Source organism: Cicer arietinum, chromosome 7, assembly GCF_000331145.2.
Source record: "Cicer arietinum cultivar CDC Frontier isolate Library 1 chromosome 7, Cicar.CDCFrontier_v2.0, whole genome shotgun sequence".
NCBI classification, from domain to species: domain Eukaryota; kingdom Viridiplantae; phylum Streptophyta; class Magnoliopsida; order Fabales; family Fabaceae; genus Cicer; species Cicer arietinum.
The window spans coordinates 57,720,556-57,739,311 of NC_021166.2; the positions used below are offsets into that span (position 1 = coordinate 57,720,556).

Consider the following 18,756-nt stretch of genomic DNA (forward strand, 5'->3'; position numbering starts at 1 on the left):
GATTAAAAAATATCATTTAAACAATATAAACATCATAAAATCACAATTTTTACTTATAAATGAGACAACTTAGATAGGGGATTCAGAGTACTTATAATTGAGACAACTTATAATTGGATTCAGAGTTAATAATTAATTAGGATTTCAATCCAAGAATACAAAGATGAGTCATTTAAATGAGTACTTAAAAGAAAGTTCTGATAAACTTCAATGTGAAAAGATAAGTGGCTCCTTGGTCCAATGTCCATTAGATCGTATTTTTCCTTTGAAGGTTACCACATACTATACTTTCAACACTAAACTATTACAAATATTAGAAACAAAAATAACAATCAAATTAAACACATTTAACCTAACAATTATCCTAAATCATGACTTGAAGAGCTCATTTTACTTTACTTTTTTATTAGCTACTTCTTGGTACTCATAAAAAGAGAACAGCCAAACTTTTTGTTTTCATTTTCATTTATCATGTCAGTACCAAAATTTGTTAATAACCACTTGCTAGTATGATTTCACCGAATGCAGAAAACATGATATTATTCATCAATGAAGTATAATTTGTACATTGGATTGCATAACAGTATAGTTGCTTACTATACAATTTCACGTACTTTTTATACACAATTCAGATCTAAGCAATCTAATGACTTTTTCTATTCCTTCTTCAATATGAAGCACGTCGTGTCTGCATTGTTGAACTAAAAAATGGAATTTTCATGTCTTGAATGCGTCTTCAACCAGTCAGTATGATGAATGCTGCATAAGCTCCAACCACTGAAATAAACACAACATACAACATCACTTTAGTAATACTATTTTCTTTTTCACTTCTTTTGCTGCCTCGTAGAAAGAAGGAAGAGACACAAACTTACCTGTCTCAGTAGGTTTGCAAGAGTTCTAGGCAGTGCTTCAATGTTCCTCAGAACAATATAATAGGGGAAGGGAAATGAATCCATGTACTTCGAAAATTTCATCTTTCCTCCCTCAAAGGATGCTTCCTGGTGTACAGAAAGTCAAGGTTAGGGAAAAGAAAACTTGAATATCATAAAAATAACTTGAGCCAGTGAATAAATACCATGAGATCCATTATTGACTCCGGAGAATTATCAAGAAGCAAGAAGGCGACCATCCGGTTACTAGCTAATGCATCTCTAACACACCGCTTCAGGTTATCCTGACAAAAAATAAAATTGAATCAAAGGGATCAAAGTTATGAATATAAATATAAAAAAGGGCAATCAGACGGTTAATCATGTACCTTTTCATGAAAACGACCATCTGCAATTATCAAAACAAGCTGCTGTAGGGGATTACGTCCAGATGGAAGTCGTGCTCTTACAACTGCAGTATCTAGCTTGTTGGTCAAAAACTTCAACAGATCAACAACTGGCTCATCAGCAATAGTGTTCTCTTGCTTGAAAGTCAAATTGGAGATCATCTGCTCCACAATAAAAAACAATCAATCAGTTTTCAACATTTCTAACAAATGCACACATTACAATGTAAAAAAAAAAAAAAACCAGATTTGTGTTAATATTGCTAACCTTCACCCCAGCCTCTCCAGTGAATGGCCTGTCAAAATCATGCAACAAATTTATGTTTCCTTTTGTTCCGAAGCTTGCAACTGCCAAGCTTCCTATTTCAAGTTGAGAAACAGCACGACATACTGTAACCAAAGCTTCAACTGCAACATCACCACAACAACTCTCCGACATGCTACGGGAATCATCAATAGCAATCACAATTTGGTAATCACGTTTGTTGGGTCTGGTCCGCCTAAGCCATATCTTATCCTTACGATAAAAACTTGCTATGTATTGTATTACCTGGGATTTTTAAAAAGATAAAGAAAGAGGGTAAGCACTAACATTTCATCAAAAAATGCAAACTATCACAAGGATACATATTAATAACGTCTACCATTTTCATATTTATCCGTTTGCCAGTTCTATAATTCCCTTGGAGCTTGCTGGCCACCGTGGGCTCCAATACAAGACGCAATTGCTCAGCCAATTCCTGTGACAATTTTGTAGTGCTAAGTTCATATCTTCTCCAGAGAGCAGTAGCATTATTTTTCACATGATCAGGAACATCACAAGGTTCATGGCATTTTCCTAATTCCTCGTCATGCACTGAGAGTTGACTTAATTTATTCGTGTTCTCACTCAAATATGATCTCCTGAAAGAAACTGCATCTTCCAAACGACTTTCAGGAACAATATCCTCATTACCCATAGGCTTCAATGATCCATCATCTTGGGAATTTTCTACTGCTGGCATATTAACTTGATCCCTTTTTTCATTTCTGGGAAGTAACGACGAATTACTTACAGAATCTATTTCTGATTTTTCCTTCTCAAACTGCAAATTTGCATCTTCTCCAGCACGACATTCTGTATCAAGCTTATCACCATCAATGTTTCTATCAATCTGTTCCAATGTTGCAGGTCCCAAAGCCTGAGTTGTCCCCTTTTCAAATTCAGAAACAAATCCATACTCATCTGCATTATCATCATCCATTTCACCGTGGTTCTCTATGTTATCCTCAGGGAGATCACCAGTTACATTTATTCTTTCTTTCCGAAAATCAAGCGCATTACCTGTACTTCTGGAAGGGTTAGTTTGTTTTTCTTGAGAAAATGAATGCTCGTGTTGTGGATAGTGTGTTTTGGGTTGAGTTTTACTAAATCCGCCAGTATTTGATGAGTCTGACATCTTAAGATCCATATCAGACATATCACTAGAAGGAAAGCCTCCCGAAAGAGCAGGGTTGTCGAGGTCATGATGGCTACTTGACATATTTGAGTCTGCTGCTATATATTCAGAACCGGATGTCTGCAAATCACTTTTGGACTGTGATGCTAAATCAACAGTGGGAACTTGTTGACTAACCACATCAGAAGATTCAGACGTATCTTTCTTTGGTTCCATGGAATTCATGTCACCATTCTCTTGATGTTCCTGACCAAGATCATCTTGCTCAGAGGATACATCAACTTCAGTATGTGCTTCTTCCATAATTTCATCAGGTGGGCATGTCTCATCATCCTGGTTCCCCTGATTCCCATTCTCAGCTGAATCATCTTGCCCTTCTGGATCTCCCTCTTCAATAGGATCCACATCTTCCTTTACATTCAAATCTATATCCATGTCAGAAGAGTGATCCGGTTCATCCGGCTTCAACCCCGTAGCATCAGAATATGCTGCTTCTTTGTCCATATTTAGCTCGTCTGTGTTTTCTTCTTCATCAAACTCATCCTGGGTTGCAGCTTCATCATTCTGAGCATCACCTTCATCACAACTATCATCCCCAGGCTCATTGACGGTAGAGTCATCCTTGGCTCTTAACTCTTTGTTGTTTCCGTCTCTATCCTTAACAGAAGGTCCAGATTCATACTTTTCTCTCGTATCATTGGGAGTCTCATCTTCATTCTGATCCCAAATTTTCTCTTCAACTGCTTCACTATCTGGTCCTGTGGGACCCATTTCAGAATCAAGCTCCTCATTCTCACCATCAGAATCTTCATTTTCTCTAGATTCCCCACTAAGGCTCACTGCATCAGCCTGAAAATCCTGCTCCATCTCAATGCCTGTATTATTGCCGCTTGGCACTTCCTTGGAGTCCTCTTGTTTTTCCTTTTGCTGCAGCATTGACAAAAGAACATTATACATAGCTTGAGAAACCAAATTTGAGAGACAAAACATGCCAAATAATGCAAAAAAAAAAAAAAGGCCCAAAACTAACCTGCTCGCGTGTTCCCAGCAGCTGATCTTCATCAGTAATTTGATCACTGACATCATTTAATCCATCACCTTCACCCATGCCAGTCCCTCTTGCATCTTTAGATGTATCAAGGGTTCCATCCTCCTCCTTGTTTTCTGTAGATGGTCCAAAACCTTTTGAAAATAAAGAAACTAAAATATTTGCAATCACATGTGTTGTCACTGATACCTGCAAACCGATATACAGAATTAGATTATCCACAACTCAAACAACGATGAGTTATTAACAATTTACAGAAAATGTGATAGAATATGCCAATCACATAACATACAATCAGAGACAAAGTTTTGCTTATCCACAAAAAGAGGTAAGTGAGTATTAAGCTTACAGATCTGTGCATAGCAAAAAAACTTTTCAAGAGCTCATCACTGAATTTCAGTAACAGATCCACAAGCATGTGTAGATTTCTGAAACAGGCTCCTACTTTGCAAGAATAATTGCTAATTTTTTTGTCACAACAATTCACCAGTTTCTCCTACAAGCAACCACATCATTTTAGTCACCTAGCAAGGAAGAATTAAAATAAAATGCAATGAAACAAACTTACCCCAAAAGTTATTGTTTTGAAAAGATTATCACATAGCACGTCCAAGCTGAGTTTTTCAAAATAATTGTCAAACCATAAATTAAGGTTCATCAAGGGCTTTTCTTCATCCATATCGACACTGCTTTGCGAACATAAATTCTGCAACACAGATGCAATGTGTTGATATGTTGACGTGAGGGCTTCATCAAACCTAGCATTAGGCTCTGAACACTGTCTTTCGTAAAAACGGTCCTTCTCAGATGAAACTACAGGATTAGAATTTGCCTTTATTGCAGTGGTAAATTCTTCCTCAATTGATTTAGCCTGAAAAAGAGATTATTTAAAAATTCCAGGTTTCTCATATAAATTACCCGATTTCAGAAGATCAAGTCAAAAGGTTAAATACCTTGTCAATTATTTCTTGAAAATGATGAATCAAAACATTTTTAACTGAGCTTCTATCTATATCCTGCTCTTGTAGTACAAGAAAATGATCCTTAAAATCCTTTATGGCCTTGAAATTTTCAGATACCAGCTGCTCCATTTCTTGAGTAACAACATAAGGACGTGAAGAAGCTGCTGCAGTGACAGCTTTCGACCCCCCAATTAGATAACAATCCAATGATTCCTGTGATCATGTTTTCCATAAACATAAAGGTCATATTTAAGTATGGAAAATTTAAAGCAAAAATGCACTACCAAAAACCATTATATATGCACCTTTGATTTACAGAACACTGGTAAGAATTCTTCAATGGAAGCAGTCATCTGACTCACAGAAGATCGTGTTCTTTGACAAGTGTTTAAATGGCTATTTTCTAATGTCCTTAGTAAAAGCAGCTCTCCATTTGACATACCGCACAGACTATCAAATAATTGCTGCACAATAAAATATATAAATAATTATATCTGATGCTTAAAATACTGTAGAAAAGACAAACACCCAGATAAAATTGTAATCATAAATTTACCTTCTGTTGCCACATGCATTTATAGGTAGCAAGTTGATTCGGAACAATAGAGCACAGATAACCAGTACTGTTATCAGTAGGAGAGGAAAAGGAAGACAACTTTCCCATAGTAGATACACAATCTCTAAAGCATTTCAATTTCTCGCCAAATGCACTGGCCGCAGCAAGTTGCGTCTGTTGTATCTGGACAAGCTGACTGAGGAAAGAGTTGGACTTCTCAACCTAAAGAGAACCATGTCCACATTCAATAAACCAAATGCACAACAAGAAATACACTCAAAAGGAACACAGAAAGAGGTGGATTCTGATATTCAGTCCTACCAATATTTAAAAATAAAAATAAAATGTTTACCTGTTCAAGAGTTATATCTTTATGAGGATCCAGGCATATCTTCTGTAGAAGAAGCACAGGCATAACACTCTTGAAGTAATGTTCAATAGCTGTTTTCCACTCCGTAAGCAAGCTTTCCTCGGGGACATTGTTATCTTTTCCTTTAGCAGCAATTTCCAAGGATGGAAAAGAAAATCTACTATTTTCTAGAAGTAAACACTCTATGTTCCCGGAAAGCTGCAGGAACCACCAAGGTTTATGCTTATCCTGCATTTTTTTTTATTAAAACATAGGGAAAAAAATAAGAAAAAAGGAAATATTTTTACCAATTCTTAATAAATAAGTAATCTACACATTCATGAAAATAAACAGCTTAGCTTCACACCACCTTATTCGTAGACATGTGTCGAATTAACCCACTCCTTTCTAAAAGGTTAAGAAGCATGGACAAAGCTGTTCTCTTCCTTTGACTATTTTTATATTCCTTCCAAACATTACCAGAGTCAACAGCTTGAACATAAATATTTTCAATCATACACCATGCATCTTTCCATCCTTTCAGGTTAAGAGTACGCTGGGAATCACAACAAGGTTGTAATATGCTTCCAACTTCTGCATAAATTAGCAATTTCTCAGTATTTCCCAACACAAGACGAACAGACACACAAAAACTAGGAATACCAAAAAAAAATTGACTAGAAACCAAGAGGAAAAAACCTTCAGCTTTCTTAAGCTGCAAATTTTGAAAAGCATTGTCCAATGCCATGCTGCAGTTTTCAAACCACATAGACCTAAAGCAGAGAGTGTCAACAACTTAAAAATAAAAAACTAATTAGTAATATTAAATTACACAAAGTCCATAAGCTGTCAGATAAGTAACCTATTTTCATCACTGAAAAATGGCAAATCAGAAGCTATACTGATTGAACCCTTCTGAAGAACATCATGAATGAGCTTATGACTATGAAAAGATTGAGCTTGTTCTCCTCTTTGGGGGGCTTCTTGCTTTAGGAAAATCGATATAGGTTGTTGCAGAATGTCCTTCACAAACAAGAAGACAGCAACAAATAAAAATCATTATCCAACAAATATTTATACAATCGATGCAAATACAAATTGTGAAGAGACCGTATTATAAAAACTGCTCCCACAACAAAAATGCTCTACAATTTCATAATCGATAATGGGTTTATAGAACATAGATGCTGCAAGATAAACTGTTAGATATCCACAGTCCACCAAAGACGGAAATTTTAATATATCCACAGTCCACCAAAGACGTATATATACAATCGCACACATACATAATAAGAAATTAAATATTAAATGATAATGTTTAACGAGATTGCAAGAAAATAAATACATTTCATAGCATAACAAAATATAAAAGGGATAAAATACTTAGAGATTGGACCCATTTGACGGTTAGGATAAGAGAGTCAAAAACAATAAGCTAAATTTAGTTTTACCCAATTGTGTTCTTATTTTATCATGTTCATTGTTGTGTTAGAATCAATAGGATAGGATAAGGTATTACTTTTCGCATTTACTCTTATAAAAAATAATTGAATATCTAATAAAATATAAAATTAGGAGGAAACCAAAACCCTACATGGATCCAATACAGCTAAACAAAAAAAAAATATGCACAAAGGTGTCAAACATGAAAAATACATACTGCAAACTTAAGAACTTGAACATGTACTACATCTCAAAAATGAAAGTCTATTCAAGATTCTTGATACATATTGAAATTAGAATAGAGGCCAAGTTCAATCAGTTATTTGATTCATGGACAATAGTTCACATATAAAACTAAATCATGGGCAGGCACAGTGAATAGACAGCTTGATACTTACGGTATACTTCTGTATAAGCTTTTTCAGCTTCTGTCGACTCTTTTTCAAGTTTTCAATTGATGAATAACTCTTATCATGCTGCCACCGACATAGTTTCACCAATTCCTTCAGTTCAATCAAAATTTCTTTCCTACTGGCGTCAATTAACTTCGATACACTGCTCAATCGCATAAATGTGCATTCAGACGCATAACAAGGCCAATGAAAAGAATAAATAAAAGACAAGAAATTGGATAAACAACTACCGAAAGGTACTCACGTTGGTAAGAACTGCACGTAATATCCAAACATATTGTACAAGAATGTTGACTGTTCCATCCAGCAAGGACTGTAGTGTTCAGCAATGAAAAAAAAACTTTATATTATATTTGCAAATATAAGTAATTTGACATAATACTAAACCTTTGCATCAAAATACAATGAGGCAATAGAATAAAAAAAAATACATTTTTGGAGGAGGCGAAGGGTGCAGATAATAGACTAAAATTATCTATTGGCCTCGATAAGCATTGTTATTAAATATTGTGGACAACATAACTTCTAAAATTATAAATATACCTGAAATTAATTTTCAGACATGCACTGATATGGTTTTGACCAAGGAAAGCATAAAGAAGTTGAAGACGTTTCTTGAATTCCCCAATGCTAGACGTCAGAATAAAGTCCTCCAGGCTACAATATCCATAAGAAAAATAAAAGTAACTCCAGAAAACAAGCCACAAAGTCTAAGAGATGAATCATCAAATCAGCGGACTGAATGTTAATTATAACTTACCTCTGGACAATAGATTGATCAGAAGTAGTGGATAGAAGAAGATTGTAGAGAGGAAACCAAAACTGCAACAAGAGCGAGATAAAAAGAAATTAGCTATTGGGGCATAAAATAAATCAGAATATCATCAAAAAGAATGAATTAACATTTAGATCAAGAAATTTCCCTAGTTCTGAAATACATATAGAACTGAATGCATCATTATTTTAATACAGCCCTAAAGGAAGACTCAAATGAACATCGCTAGACATCAAACACAATAGCCGTACACAAAATTGATAAATCAGTATATCACCAACTATAATGGGCATCATATCTAAATGCTAAGAACCTAGCAGACATGTTTTTTTTTTATTTGGTAAAAACCTTCAGGGGTAAGTACTGAAAGAAGAAAACAAATTAAAAACAAAAAACAAAGTTCACCTTGAGGATGGAACAAAAGACTAAGAGAGAGAGAGAGAGATTAAAAGAAAAGGATAACAATAAGGTAATGAAAACAAAAGCAAAAAATTCAAGCAAAACAGATTGCCTTGCATAGCTCATAAATAAGAGATGCGAATGAAGGGAAAATGAAGCACAAGTAGTAACTTTCCAGTAACTTAGGTTAACACTACGAGGTCGTTATTCATAGAGACGCTTGTCCTCTAGTATTAAGGCATTCAAATTTGCAATGCCCTTGAGATGTCTGTCAGAATTGTTAAAGTCTGGGTATTTAATCCTAAGCTTACTGCTTCTAATTGATTGGAAACCTTATTAACCTGACAGAAATATATCAAGTTTATTAACCTTATTAATCTGGGAGTTAGACCTTGAATCAATTGGAATATAATCAAGTTTATTCACTCATAAAATAAACTGATAGGCTTGTAGGATAGAAATATATCTATAGGCCATACCATCGAGATTAATGTAGGCTTCCTGAGTGAAATTTTATTTCTCACAGACACCGTATTAGGTAAGGGAAGATGTTTTTATGACCCGCAAAAGAAGCCAAGAATAACTTACTGCCCAAGAATAGCAAGTCAAATATTAAAATAGAACCCTAGGTGTTTGATTCTTGATTATCAATTTATTATTCCGCATACAACCAACAATCCTGTTTTCATTAGTTTCCCTTATTTGCAATTATTTTTATTTTCACTGTATTTTTCATTTGTGGATAAAATCAAAGAATGATAGGCTAACAGCTATAGGTGCGATCATTGCAGAGAAGTGGAGTTGAATAGTCTACCATTACATTACACATGACGATGACAAGGTATTATTGTGCCGATTGACATATATAGTGAACCCACCTAGTGGGAAAAACCTTTAATTGTTGTAAGTGCAACTCCTAGCACGGCCATCACTACCGTCTTTGGTACTTTTCGTGCACTTACCATTTCAAAATACAAATATGAAAAAGTGGCCTAGTACTATTAAGCTTTCAGGCTACAAACAAATGTCGGGTCCTACAATACAAATATAAAATAATTATAATAATAAAGTGACATGCCACTTACTTTTTTAGCATTGTTCTCATACTGATCTGTCACCTCGTCAAGTAACGCAGGCCAAGAACCCAGTTCCATCTTTTGCCATAATGACATCAGATCAAAAATAGACTTCAACTGACCTACAGGTCATTTAAACCATAAAAATTGGTAAAACACAACATACACAATTTAGGTACAATACTTGAAAGAAGAATCATACTTGAGAAGGAGAACTTTGAATGGTTTTCTTGCATAACTTGAGCCTTGTGCAGTAAAAACTGCAGCCCTGAAAAAGCCTACAGAGAAAAGCATAGATGAAGAAGACAGTTAAGTCATGGATGAAATCATTTTTCGTTCAATTTTTAATAAGCAGATATTGTAAATCGAAAAGTGTGATAGGGCGTATGAGTATTATATGATAATTTCATTAGCACTAGGGGTTCAAACACTTTTCCAATTCTTTTAATCTCTACAGAGGAAATCAACTTTTGCAAAAGATGGGAGTCTAGTGAGCCATGGATCACTTACCTTCGCTAAAGGGATATCAGATGGAAGACTCAGGAGCATGTCAATGACATCCAAGAGTTTCTGAAGATCATTCTGTTCTTCCCACTCATTTAGAAGGGAAAGAATCTGCTGTCTTAGTGGTGCAAGTACTTTCAGCATTTGTTCAATCTCATGAGCATTTGAATCCTTGATCCATAAAGAACAAAAAAGAAGCACAAGTCATGATGCAACCACAAAAACAGGAAAGGAAAAAAAATCGAAGGCTCCAAAATTTCAAATACCTTGTAAAAATTGTAGCTATTAGCGGATTTGTAAGACGAAGCAAACTTCCTACTATAGTCAATGCATAGATAAAATAAGTGCTCTGGAATCAATTTAGCATCTAAATTGGCCAAACTTGAAGAGTGGACACCTGAGTGGAGGGAAAAATTTAGAATAGAAAAAATAAATACGATATAATATTCAATCATAAGCAGTGTCCAGACTCAAAAGTTGAAATCATAACCAGAACTTGTTATTACCTTTGATCAGATTGATACCCAATTTATATGATTCGCTGAAGGAATGCAACCGATCTTCATCAGAAATTTTAAAGATTCCAGGCTGAAAAAAAAAAAGTCGACATAATTATGAGATACAAAAAACTGCAAAAATATAAATAAAAAAAATCAGCACTAGTAAAGATCTACAACCACTAAAAAACAAATTATCAACACACAGGTTGTATAAGATTCAAAAGACTTGAAGACTGGTTGAATACAGTGATCATGAAAAAATCTAATTAAATTGGACAATCAAAAGTTATATTGAAAAATACAAGACAACAAATCACTCTAATCTTGACGAATTTATTAAATACAAATCAGTGCTAAGACCAGGGCCAACCCATGAAAATCATTACTTTGAAGCAGTACCCAATGAAGCTCTAAATATGGGTAATGTATTGTCATAAACATATTAATTAATATACAGCCCTAGAGATCATTATTTATAAGACTTGGTTATATTTATAGGGGTACAGTTAAACAACAAAGCACAAAAATCTGTCAACGCCAAACTGCAAATCATATTCTAACTTATAAAGAAGTCAAGGCTACACAAACTCACTGCTTGGACTAGATCACCAGATCCAAATATCTGATTGTGAATGAGAACCACATTGCCGAGCATAGACTCTTCCATATGCTTCCATTCTTCATCCAATATTTCATATTCCTCTGAGGATTCCATCTGATTAATTGAACAGATTTCATTTCAGATCACTTATACACAAAATGGCATCAATTATGAACAGACATTTAGCATTAAAAACCAATCTTACTTTCTCATCGGATTTTTCTCCATCATAAAATTCTTTCCATTCGGAAAATGCTTCACTTGGATTTGCAAGAACTGGCATTTCAACCTGAATAACACTCTCAATTTGGAATGCGCGAGGTTTAAACTTGAACTGTTGAGCATCATAATCGCTCTTTGACTTTGCATAACCTTTCATCCTCATCCAAAGGCTGGCAAACTCGTCAAATATCTTGTGCAAAAGCTGGTACCAAAGATATAGGGTGTTATAAGCAAATAATTATTTCAACACATATGCAAATACAATTGAATCAGTTAGCACACAACCAGAGCATGGAAACTGACCATATAAGATTCACAGTCGATTATTTTTGCATTTGCTATAGAATATGCAATTTGAACAAGAACGTTCCAATAAATGGCAGAACTATATTGCATCCCAGATACCTATTTTCAAAATTCAGATACAAACTAATTAACAAAAGAAAACATGCACAATCCATATTATTAGATCAGAATTAGAATTTAATCTAATAAATATTTTACCTTCTTATCAGATAATAGCCTTTCCATCAAATCCATATTCAAATAAAAGTCTGTCCCAAAATCTACCCTGTATGACGGATGCAATTCTAACCCAACATACTCAACGGAAATGAACTTGTCTGAAGCAGCCCGTGGGAAGCGCATGAGTACATATATCATTTCCTGAAAAGCTCATAATGTCGGCTTCCATATGGAAAATAAATGAATTTAAAGATGCAAACATTCAAAATTACAAAGTTACCATAACCAGGTTGATGTTTTCATGCCCAACTTTTCTCAAATATTCTTTTTCCAAGGTGCTTGACATAACCAGTGATAATCCAAATTTCATCTCATACACAGCAACTTGAATTGGTTGAATAATGTCATTATATGCCATGTACTCATCCATCAAACGATTAATGAAACACATTGCTGTTTCCTGGAATTCAAAATCAGAAAAATGACAATTATTCATAATTTTCAAATTTGCCAACTAAAAAACTTCTTAATCATGTTTTTGTCAAAACTCTAAACGGAAGAATATATCATATTTAAAATTGTAGTTCTCATCATTTTTTATACCACCATGATAGACTTTACTTAGATTCAAGCAGGACATAGTAAAAGGGATCATCTAATTACTTAGGTGGAAAGTTAGTTTCAAACCAATTACTAAGGGTGGGTTTGCATCTGAGATTTTTAGCTCGAATAATAGATGGTTGTAGATGTATTCCTATTCAATCAGTTTTGTTATGACGTCAGGCAATCCAGTGCAAATATAGGGCTTGGGAAGATCACCGGGATACTAGATAACTGATACACTTTAGCCCTAGAAAACTTATCTCACACCAGTATGACTTTATCATTCATTTGGTTTCTTCTAAATTAACGGATGGCTCACATATCAGAGACTTTGGTAGGATTTGCAGGTTGCAGATTACACTTTCTTAGTTACAAGAATACTTGATTAGCAGCTATTTTTACAAAATCATCCCTTTCCTGTTGAATTCAATTTATCATATAACTCTTATGACTATAAGCTTCGGAATTCAACTCTCCCGTGGCTTGATCAATTCTATTAAGCTATTCATTTTCGTAATGTCACCTTGTAAGATAACTTTGTATTGACTCGATGGCATATTGAGTGGACATTAAATTATTAAAAAGCAGGGAGCATTCTTTCACTTGTCAAAAACTCATTGCAAGGAATATCACAATCATCAAGGATAATTTAAGTATATAGATCAAGTGTTCAGAGCCTCCTTACAGTTTTCCAGATAATGGTTTCTTCAAAAAAAGAGAGTAGTGCGCATTGTATAGTTAATTAGCTGGTCTAGCCTGTTTGGTTATTTTCTTAAGTCTTCTACATAATAAATGATGAAAATGATGATCCCTGGTTCAAGTAGTTGATTCCCTTATATTCCTAACAGCTTCTCTTATGTTTTTATTCCCCTCGTTAACATATTTTTATTATAAGTTTTATCTATGTCCCTAAATGTAAGATCCCTTTGATCAAAACACATGAACTAAGAAGAGTAATTTTCACATTAGATTTGTAAATAAAGTACATTCTCTTTCCAAAACTATCCTTCAATTATTAAGAGAGAGAGAAGTACTTGGTCTTTCAATTCTTTACATGTATTTAGGGGTACTTTTGTGAAAAACTAACTGATGTTTCTTGTAATTTGAAGAGGTTCTTATTTAAAGGGATACATTCTATGTTAGACGAAGATAGTATATTTTTAAATCTATTGGCAGCAAGATGATTTTAATAAAAATTAAATTGTATTCACAAATTATAAAACAAAATCTGTATGGATCATATTCATATGCATATAAACTATAATACTAACATTTAACTGAGAAAACTAGAAATAATTTTACATAGTAATCCAAATCAGTTCAACATTAATATCATTCCTAGATAGTTGTACCTGCCAGCTGTGAGCGCGGTCAATAACCTGTTGTAGATCCTCTGCCTCAACATTACCCACCAAAACATCCAAAGCAGCGACGTGTTTGAGAAACTCATTACATTCGTTCATTAACTTCTTGTATTTCCCGGATTCAGAGCGGAACACAACCTAAGTACAAGATTAACACAACAATGAAGCACACTGACAAACATAAAGCAAGACAATTTTCTCACATCCTTGTCAAATTACAGAAAGAAATCGAAAAAAACAATTTGAAAGATATGCTTGAAGACAATAATAAAACATAAACGTTAATATTACCAGCATTCTCTGCAAGCATAAAAAAATAATACTGAGAATTGGAAAGAAAAAAAAGAATAAGCCATATCATACATTTAATCAAATTAATGCAAGTCAAGTTCAGCGAAGTATTACATTCAAACAAGACTACATGTAATGCAAGCTCAGCGAAAAACACGTTTAAAATGAGAATTGAAAATTGGTGATCATACAATACAACAAGTATTACATTTATTGTATCTTGGGTCTATCATACAAAATGACAAGAAGATAAAAGGTGGAATTAAAAATGCAATCAATCGAGGGAATGCGGGGTTATCTGCCTTAATAAAAAGATTTGCCTTTTGAGTTTCAATTTAGGTAGTTTTACATCAAGGTTGAGAACTCACAATGTGGTCTATATGTGAACTTAACATGTGACAATTTATAACATTGTTTGATCCAAATAGTCAACTCTGCCAAGTGAGACAAGACTTGAAATTTTTAGTATTTTTGTATATTGTTTGTATTTTATGTTTAGTTTATATACTATTTTTTGGCCTTCGAAATAGCGGTCATCCCGCTATCTCATTTTTGGGTTTCAGCACTATGCACCGCTATTTGAGACTGACAACATAGGTTTATAAAGTCCATCATCAAATTTATATTTATATATGCATAAGGAAAATACTATGAATAACTAGATGGAGGATCAAGAGATAGAATATAAAAACCTTTCTTTGCAACTTTCCACGCTCTGCTTGAAGCTTTTCTAGCCTATCGGCCTTTCTTTTATCTGCTTCTCTTGTAGAAAGCTGTCCTGCTAAATACCCACAATCTTTTCGCACCTAGAAATAGTTTAATAAATTAAAATTAATTCACTATGGATCTGTGATAAAATGATGAAAATGATGGTTAAAGTAGTAAATACTAAACAAGAGCTAATATAATAGAAAATAGAAGAGATGGTATCGGTTAAATCAAAGCACTTTTCTGAGTACCTGAATTTCAAGTTCAAGTGATGATATTGTTTCTTCAAGCTGAGAGTACTTGCAATAGTACTTCAGGGCAGGATCAACTTCATTATAGCTAAGCAAGAGATGAATGCGTAATGCTCCAATGTGCACCCATGCACAACCAATAGTATAATTGAAACTGAAATCTGATATATATATACACACACACACAGAATTTGTTAGAGACAAACATTGAAAATCAAAAACCAAAGAGAGAACTGCTACTTAACCTATACATAAATCAATATTGGATGCTTCCAGATCAAAATCCGAGCTAAGAGGAATGAATTTAAAATTATTATTTTATGGAACAACATTATACTTGCAACATTTACTGAGGAGTTTTATATACTTTACTCTCAACTTCTCTGGCCATAGATACAGGGCACTAATAATCAGTAATTATATTTTTTGGTGAATTGAGGAGAAGACGAGGAAAACAATTACCAGCAGTAGTGGACTGAAGATACAGCTCCCTAAGAAGTGGAACAATGAACTTATACACTGAACCTTTTAACCTGTGGTGTTGTGATGAAGCAACAAGGGTGCTCACCAAATGGATGCTTTCTTCCTAGATTCAATTAACAAGGGAATGAGAATAAGGCCACCGAAGTATATCATTTATCACAACTATTTAAAAAGAATACAGAACTAAAATCATTTATCATTTTTCACATTTTCTAAACATATGAAGGTGAATGAGATTAGGACTAAAATCTATCACAAAACATTAGAGGCTAACACTTCAGTTAAAGAACCAATGGGTTAGGGTCAAAACTTGGATATAGTTCCTTGGGTGCTTGTGGTGTTCCTCAAGTTCAAAATGTGAATTAACTTTTTGCTTAAATGGACACATGTGTGGCTTTATCAGAGAACAGCATCATAAGCATATATGTAACTTCACTTAAATTTGATAAAGAAGTTCTGTGTAGGTTGTTAATCGTAAAGGAAGATAATTTTTGTAAGCAATAAAAAACAAGGTAGGCAAAAGCATCACAATACGAATCTGAGATCCTAACTAGGTCTGCACCTCAGCCCCTAACAAATAAATGTGCAATAAATAAATTTTGAAAAAAATAAAGGAGGTCGCTTGACCAATCAAATTGCTTTCCGCAATATCTTTAAACAATAAGAAAAACAAACAAGCAATGCCCAATATCTTTGAAGTACTAAATCAATATAAGAATTCCTTGAAATGACCATAACTCTCTGCCTTTTCAATACACAGAACAAAGTCAAAAACCACATCAAGAATTTAAATATGATAAAAAAAAATACCGTAGCTATGTTTCTCTCAAAGGAAGAAAAGTTGTATTTAATTGCAGCATATTGATCTGCGTCAAAGGATTTTCTGTGTGCATAAACTATCTGCATTTACACAGTGACATAAACATGAATTAATTAACAATTTGAGATAAATTATGTGCAATGAATTGTGAATAATAAAGAAAATTATATAAATAAATAAAAAACCAATAATATTACCTGTTGAAAAAGGGCACGAGCAGAAGACAAGAGAAATTCAGGCAGATATGCCCCATGGTGAGAGCAATTCCACAAATTGGACAAAGAAACTCTACACTTGAGACATTGCACCCAAAACTCCTTGATAGCATGGGTGCTTTCCCTGAATATATCACAACAGTAGTGAGAAATTTGATTGCACAAGGAGTGATGTATGTGCCAATCTCATGACTCTCAATATCCACATACAAAAAATCATATACAACAAAATGATAGGATACTGCTAAGATGCACATTGACTAGCATTTAACCAAATGTAAAGGAAGAAAAACAACTGCCTTCAGATTAAAGGAAGAAAAAGTATTGGTAAATATATCCTATTTAGGAGCCGTTTAATTGTTTTTGATAATTAGGATTTGAACTGTATATTTCTGATTAACTTCCCAATTTAAATTGTTTCCCAATATTAGAAAACTGTGTCATATATAATCATAGTGGAGGACTTCCTCAAGCATCTTATTGCAGCATATGTTACTCAATAGTTAATCCTAGATAGCGGTGCGCCACGGCCAATTCCAAAAGTGGAATAGCGGAATAGCGCATTCCTGGGGAGGTGGGATAACTACTATTTTTTGGATAAATTACATGAATAGTACTATATAAACCTATATTTATTGCAAAACTAGCAAATGACGTAAACTCTAAAACATTCATAAATAGCAATAATAATCCACAAGTCTTACTCTTAGCCAAAACATAAGTTGAAATACCAACAAAAGTCAAGGAAATAAAGATTCATATTGATGTCTTTAACACAGAGTAATAAAATAACTAGATATTAAAATCCAAATGCATGTTCTAGCATAGGAATCAAAGATAAATATCATCTTTATTAGCATATTATTCTTCCTCTTCTTCCTGGGTGAAAGTGGAAACAACAAAACATAGAAGGGAGAAATAATAGCAGGATCTCGCTGAGAAACGTCGGGATTAACTACAACGGGATAGTGGGGTCTAGCCAAGATCTCGTCGGAATCTTGTTTCACGCTGCTGTGGTCAGGCGCTGCACTGCACAGGGATAGCGCCGGACAACACTGGGATTAACTACCTAGACTCAATATATTGTAAATGTATTAATACTGCAACTGTGATTAACTAGCTGTTCTAGAGACCTCTGCAGCAGTAACCAACGTACAGCGATCTCACATTCTAAAACACTTTTTCCTTCTCTCCCTGAATTCCAATACAATTCAAATCTCTTCTCTCACTTCAAGTATCCTAATACATATGCCTCAAACAACGGATGGGCAAAGAAGGCACAATATTGAAATTAACAATGAGTATTTGTGTGTGTATATATGATATGTACCGAATGAATGTTTTCATTCTTGCCATGTATAGCGTCTGTTTAAAAACAGCTGTTAGTTACTTAGTTAATTAGGTCTATAATCTAGTTCATAAGTACTGTACTGTTAATCCTTTGTAATTTTCAGATTCAGTTATACTTCATTAAAAATCAGAAAGACTTCTCCCTTTTCTCTGCTTCCTTTCTTAATAGTTTTAAGCAGTGACCTCCAATTATAGGAAGATTCAATAACTCAACATCAGTATCAAGAATTTATTAACAAACCATTTCTTAAAAAATTAATTTACCATCTTGCTTCACTTTTCACAAATTTTAGAAGACATAACAATCTTCCATGTCAAAACAAACTTGATATTTTCAAATTAGAGGTATTAGAAAATAAAAGAAAAGAGAAAGGACTCACAAGGAAAAGAAAAGAAAAGGATTCATAAAAATGAGAACTATGAGGTATTATAGCTAAAAGGGAAAACAAATAGAAGTAGTACAACAACAACAACGAAGCGTTATCTCAAGCCTTATCCCACTAAGTCGAATTGGCTACATGAATCAAATGACGTCATAAGGTTATATCATATAGCATATCTTTAACCAGCTCATTAACCTAGGTCTCCCTCTGCCTCTAGAAATTTGAATACCCTCCATCTAATCTACTCTCCTTACTAC

The 18,756-nt window shown here is 34.0% G+C and overlaps 1 protein-coding gene across 1 annotated transcript in view; it reads right to left on the reverse strand.

Annotated features, from left to right (window-relative positions):
- Nucleotides 1-513: 513 nt before the first annotated feature.
- LOC101494011 (midasin) overlaps nt 514-18,756 on the reverse strand; it is a 44,508-nt gene continuing 26,265 nt past the window's right edge. Inside the window, 36 exon segments of the mRNA XM_027336704.2 lie at nt 514-777; nt 876-1,001; nt 1,079-1,177; nt 1,262-1,498; nt 1,500-1,829; nt 1,924-3,645; nt 3,749-3,955; nt 4,116-4,262; nt 4,335-4,637; nt 4,720-4,941; nt 5,034-5,192; nt 5,285-5,506; nt 5,637-5,882; nt 6,004-6,227; nt 6,333-6,406; nt 6,496-6,656; nt 7,475-7,631; nt 7,734-7,802; nt 8,033-8,146; nt 8,250-8,311; nt 9,749-9,861; nt 9,942-10,017; nt 10,250-10,414; nt 10,510-10,640; nt 10,750-10,831; nt 11,336-11,458; nt 11,550-11,768; nt 11,870-11,971; nt 12,071-12,232; nt 12,312-12,491; nt 13,987-14,136; nt 14,982-15,095; nt 15,249-15,409; nt 15,711-15,834; nt 16,542-16,631; nt 16,749-16,890. Coding sequence (XP_027192505.1) covers nt 745-777; nt 876-1,001; nt 1,079-1,177; nt 1,262-1,498; nt 1,500-1,829; nt 1,924-3,645; nt 3,749-3,955; nt 4,116-4,262; nt 4,335-4,637; nt 4,720-4,941; nt 5,034-5,192; nt 5,285-5,506; nt 5,637-5,882; nt 6,004-6,227; nt 6,333-6,406; nt 6,496-6,656; nt 7,475-7,631; nt 7,734-7,802; nt 8,033-8,146; nt 8,250-8,311; nt 9,749-9,861; nt 9,942-10,017; nt 10,250-10,414; nt 10,510-10,640; nt 10,750-10,831; nt 11,336-11,458; nt 11,550-11,768; nt 11,870-11,971; nt 12,071-12,232; nt 12,312-12,491; nt 13,987-14,136; nt 14,982-15,095; nt 15,249-15,409; nt 15,711-15,834; nt 16,542-16,631; nt 16,749-16,890 — 7,048 coding nt within the window. The 3' untranslated portion in view covers nt 514-744.